The following is a 5,872-nucleotide window of genomic DNA, read 5'->3' as shown; positions in this document are numbered from 1 at the left end:
GGGGGCTGCGCACTCCAATGGATCAAAGCAAGTTCGATATAACGCGGTTTCACTTATAACACGGTAAGATTTTTTGGCTCCCGAGGACAGCATTATATCAAGGTAGAGGTGTACTAATCTACACGTTATAATGGCCATTCCTTATTTTATCAGCAGCCATAGAAGTTTCTTAAGACTTCAAGTATGCAAGAGTCAGTAATATTTACAAAACTAAGGAGAGGAGTAGACTTATTGCTAGAAAACAAATCCTGTATATTAACATTTTTCAGGAAAAAAAGAAACCATCACATATGACGAGTGGAACAGGAAGATTCAAGGGCACTTTGAAAAGCTGTTCTTTGTCTCTGAGAACCCAGCAGATCCTAATGAAAAACATCCAAATCTGGTTCACAAGCGTGGCATATACAAGGACAGCTATGGAGCTTCAAGTCCTTGGTGCGATTACCAGCTCAGGCCAAATTTTACTATAGCAATGGTTGTGGTGAGTGGAAAAACATGTTCATAGTCACAGCTCCTTTAACTATTTTGATTGAATTGAACTAAACTTGGGGGGATTCATTTGCATGGGGTAAACCAGGAGGGACCCATTGCTTGGAATACACTTGTATCTTTAATGGAGTAGTGGTTGTTGTTTTTTTTTTTAATAAACTTTCAGCATCAGCCCATCTAGAACCTCTTCTAAAGGACTTGCCTAATTATGTTTAGGCCTGCTAACCAATGTGTCATTAGGATAAATATAAAAAGGAACTTCCTGTATTGAAGATGCGTTTGCACGGTGCTACTGAAAATTGCTTTTTTTTTGTTTTGTTTAATTTCTTTATGGAATTTGTGAGGAGTCCTGATACATTTTATATCTATTATAAAGGGCTGTAGTTTTCTCCATGAGCATATTGAAAAGTAATAGAAATGTTTGAAATGCACTATGCAGTTTGTTGATTTCATAAAAAATACTAATTTTTTAAATGCAGAGTTCATTGATTAAATGTCTGTTATTCTGCCAGGCCCCTGAGATATTCAGTCCTGAGAAAGCTTGGAAAGCTCTTGAGATAGCAGAGGAAAAGCTGCTTGGTCCACTGGGAATGAAAACGTTGGATCCAGAGTAAGCATATTAGAGATCATTATGTGTAGTATGCATAGTTTTAATCATGTAACCAGACTAACAGTAAAAAGTTCACTTTGATATGTTTCATTCATTAAGAATACCTCAAGAAATGCACTAGCTAATTACAGTATATAATATATTTATTTTAGTCAAGATTATTTAGCTGTTCTAAAGCCAGTTCAGATTCATTTAGTTATTTACAAAATCACCATTTTATTTACTATTTTGCTCCCATTAGAAGTTGGTCATTAAATTTTCAAAAACTTCTAATAAAACTGGCAATACAGTATTAGTATTAGTTTGAAAAAAGGCAGCACATAGAATGTTGAGCATAAGTTATGACAGTATTGTGACCAATATACTATAGTTATGGACTGAACATAGAGTTCGTAGTATTAATGCAATAGGTCTTGCATAAACTAACAACTGAAGAATATTAATGCTATAATTATCTTGTTAGGGCCATGATATAATGGTCCTTCCTTACTGTCTCCCTTGTGCTGTGCTGAGTACCATCTAACCATGTGAATTCATATTATTTTGAGTTATTTCTCTAATGCATTGCATAAATTTTATTTAACTTGTTGCCTTGTCTAAATCCTTTACTTTCTTACAGTGATATGGTTTACTGTGGAGTATATGATAATGCCCTGGACAGTGACCACTACAATGTTGCCAAAGGTTTTAATTACCATCAAGGACCTGTAAGCTTTAAAATTCCTGAGTTTCACATTAAATTAAAGTCTGTTGATATCTCAAATTGATAGCTATTATATTATCTCTATCTTTTTGTTTAGGAATGGCTCTGGCCTATTGGATATTTCCTTCGTGCAAAGTTGTACTTTTCCAGGTTAATTGGTCCAGAGATGTACGCAAAGACTGTGGTTTTGATTAAGAATGTTCTCTCTCGCCATTATGTTCATCTTGAGAGGTAGGTCATCATACAGTTAAAATATTAATCCAAACTAGTGGTGTCCAATGTCCAGTTGCATATAAAAGATATAGAGACACACAAACTTTCTTCAAAAAATGTTTTTGAGCATTTAAGACCTACAAAATAAGCACCAGTGATTTGGTGTTTTCTGAGTGTAAATGTCACAACTATACAGTGTGCCATTTAAATCCTACATCAGCCTTCAAAATAGGCTAAACATTACTGCTTTTTTTTATCTGAAATATTTAATATCTGCCCTATCACAAAGTGAGAGCAATTTTAAAATCAGTCATGGAGAAGAATAAATAGAAAATATTTATTAAGAGAAAACAGAATTTGAGGTCTAAATTGCAAGACTACTTACAAAAAATGTGATGCAGAAGAAAAAATATGGATGTGTACTTTCAAAACTGCTCGAGCTATATTTTTCAACAGTCTGGGGGCTGATCACAACAGGTTAAATAATGTAAGGAAATAACCGTTAAATTATGTAATGCCATTTTATACAACTTCTGAAGTTGATTGGGTAGGTCACGTGAATGTGCCAATTAATCATTACTATAGAACTGCATTTCAGAAACTCATCACTTCACTGCACAATGGAAATATTACTTCATTAAGAAAACAAAGGCATTTACTCTCCTACAGTGCATATGGCCTTCCCTAATCTTCCCCCTGGTCTTTTATTCTCTTGTCCGCTCTTTAGTCCTTCCCTGTTCTTCCTGCAATATTTTTTCTCTATACACTTCTTCTTCTCCACTATAATTCTGAATAATTCCCATTTTCACCCCTCGCAAAGCATTTCTAGATATACAGAGATCCTTCAATATGCCACCCACCCAGTTTAATGGGTGGGAGACTTGATTGGACCTGCAACATTCTGGACAGTTTTAGAATAAAATGGGGGGAGTGTTCTCCCTCCCCATGTGTGCTCTGCCACCCATTGGCCAGCCAGAGGGAGATGGGAGTTAACTGACTCCTTGCTCCCCACCATTATCAATTCAAACCCTTGCATGGGGTTTCTCAAGCCTCTTACTCCATTTTATTTGAACCCACTCTTCCTTCCTGTAGTTATATAGAAGCATATAGTAGTATAAGAACTGTGTTTGAGGATCCTGTGGGTCTGACCAATTGCCTGTGTTAAGGAGAAGGAAGCAATTTTTCACATTGGGGCCAAATTAGCTGAGGCCTAGGAAGTTTTTTTTTCATAGCATCATGATGGCAGTTAGATTTTTTTAGGTGCTATTCCTATGTAACCTAAGATTAGGAATTTGTAGGAATGGTTAATTCATCATAGTTTACGGCTAGCGTCCAGTGCAGATGAAAGGCCAAAAGGACCAGCACCATCCTCAACCTCAAAATCCAATGATCAAACAAAAAGTAGAATTGGTAGTGCCGAAACTTGTGGCCTTGGGATGTCTATGATGGGCAATCTGTAGCTTTATTTTCCTGTGTTATCGTTAATGTCTAAAAGCAGCTCTCAACGTTTCCTTTGGTTCTCAGATACTTTATTTCAGGGGTCGGCAACCTACGGTACGCGTGCCAAAGTTGGCATGCGAGCCGATTTTTCCTGGCACGCAGCGTGGGCTGAGCCGCCCACTCTGGAGTTCCCTGCCGGCTCCTGCGGGACCCACCGCGGGTTCAACTCAGCACTCGCTGCTGGCCTGGGGGGAAGGAACCCCAAGCTGGCAGCGGGCTGAGACCCCGGCTGGCAGGAGCCGCTGGTGAAAACCCCAGAGCTGCGGCGGGCTGAGCCGCTCAGCCCACCCCGCTCTGGAGTTCCCGCTGCCGGCTCCTGCCAGTTGGGGGCCCGCCGCAGGTCCAACTCAGCACCCGCTGCTGGCCTGGGGTTCCTTCCCCCAGGCTAGCAGCGGGCTGAGATCCCAGCTGGCAGGAGCCTGCAGCCGAAATCCCAGAGCGGGGTTGGCTTGAATTTGTCTGTATTTCAGTGGATGGGTGTTGAAGATTTTGAAATGCAACTCATTCAGTTAAAAAGTTCAGAATTGTGGACATCAAAGTTTGTGGATCTGCGGAACGCACTTGAAGCTACCAAGAGAGATCATGGGCCTCTATTCTGACCTGCTGGACGTCCCTGCCAGTGAAATTTAACTGTTTGAAGAAAATTGCATTTGCAGTGCTTTCAGCATTTGGATCCACATACCTGTGTGAACAGGTATTTTCACACTTGAAATCTGTCCTCTGTCCCTCTCGGAGCCGGTTAACAACTGATCACTCAGAAGCCTGTGTGCAGCTTAAAGTATCCAAATACGTGCCAGATATTGGAAAACTCAGCAAGGAAAAGCAAGGGCAAGGATCACACTAAACTGATAAGATCTGCATTTTAATTTAATTTTAAATAAAGCTTCTGAAACATTTTGAAAACCTTGTTTACTTTACTTTAAATATAACAGTAGTTTGGTTATATATTATAGACTTGTAGAGAGACCTTCTAAAAAGCATTAAAATGTATTACCGGCACGCGAAGCCTTAAATTAGAGTGTATAAATGAAGATTCGGCACACCACTGCTGAAAGGTTGCCGACCCCTGCTTTATTTCATTCAGTTAATGAAAAACTGAAGGGAGAAGTGAAAAATAGAAGTTTATTTAAAACAACTAGACTTACCATTTAATTTGGGAATCTTATAACAGCTTGAAATACACTTTCATAAATAGCATGGATAAAAACACCAGTCAGGCTAGTAAGAACCTTATGTGCATGCACAAAATCATGCTGATTGTATTATTTCAGTCGCACTGCAAAGATAAGCTGTACTTCTCAGGTTATTGAAGGCTCCCCCGCCTGGAGTCTCAGGAAGCTCCTGCAACATACGCATGTTTTAGTATTACCGTGTACCTTGTTATATGTTAATGCTCTCTTATTTTTATTTCATTGTGTTTGGCATTTCTTCTTTTGTACACTTGGCTTAATTGACTCATACTTTTAAAACATGTTAGAAGTATAATCCTACAAGAGAAATGTTCTTTTAATTTGTTATGAAATATAGTATAATCATATTTTTCACTGGGGTTTTTTTTTATATTTTTTTTTTTTTTTTGGTCAGGTCATCCTGGAAGGGGCTTCCAGAGCTGACAAATGAAAATGGGCAATATTGTCCATTCAGCTGTGAATCACAAGCCTGGTCAATTGCTGTTATCCTTGAGGTTCTTTATGACTTGTAAAAGTTGGCTTTGATTACTTGGTAAAATTTGCTATGTACTTGTATTCAAAAGGTACAAATGAACAGTTTGCTCATACTGTAGTGAAAATGTTTTGCACAGTCACTTAAATAACTATGGTCTGATTTTTTTTCAAAGGTGCTTAGTATCTGTATCTCCCATTCACAGAAGAGGTATTTAAGAGTGCTGCTCAGCACTTCTGAAAATCAAGTCATTAGTATGAATATATATACACTTGATACAGAAAAGCTTATAAAGCAGCAACTTGGAGAATGTACACAAATGCATTTAAAATAGCTTTTGATTTGTAGACATACTAAATTAAACTATATCCTGTATAGAAAGATGTTAAAAGAATAGTCTAGTTCCAAATTAGAATATGAATGCCAAGTGGTTCCAAAAATCTGAGTTTAAACTCATGGGGTTCTCTTTTCCATATTTTCTCTTAGTCAGTAGATGCTATGCACGCTCATCATGGGGGAGAATAGATTGTACAGGTATAGGTAGTATGATGTGTTTTCTGCTGCAGTCATGCATTTCATAGATTGCACTTTCATTAGTGTTTTGTCCCTCTGTGATGAACTGTGTGGCTTTTCCTAACAATTTCTTCTCTTCCGTGTTCAACTGAACACTCCATTAAAAAAATAAAGTTTTCACT

General features: G+C 38.2%; 1 protein-coding gene across 1 annotated transcript in view; it reads left to right on the top strand.

Moving 5' to 3' along the window:
• Positions 1-5,471, top strand: part of LOC113407381 (glycogen debranching enzyme-like) — a 55,783-nt gene extending 50,312 nt beyond the window's left edge. Inside the window, exons 30-34 of the mRNA XM_029912399.1 lie at positions 270-481; positions 1,002-1,099; positions 1,719-1,806; positions 1,900-2,033; positions 5,100-5,471. Coding sequence (XP_029768259.1) covers positions 270-481; positions 1,002-1,099; positions 1,719-1,806; positions 1,900-2,033; positions 5,100-5,217 — 650 coding nt within the window. The 3' untranslated portion in view covers positions 5,218-5,471. The remainder of the gene's footprint in view (positions 1-269; positions 482-1,001; positions 1,100-1,718; positions 1,807-1,899; positions 2,034-5,099) is intronic.
• The last annotated feature ends 401 nt before the right edge of the window (positions 5,472-5,872 follow it).

This window comes from Terrapene carolina, unplaced genomic scaffold (genome assembly GCF_002925995.2).
Source record: "Terrapene carolina triunguis isolate 2854851 unplaced genomic scaffold, T_m_triunguis-2.0 Scaffold211, whole genome shotgun sequence".
Lineage (NCBI taxonomy): Eukaryota > Metazoa > Chordata > Testudines > Emydidae > Terrapene > Terrapene triunguis.
This window is presented reverse-complemented; position numbering and strand designations above follow the sequence as displayed.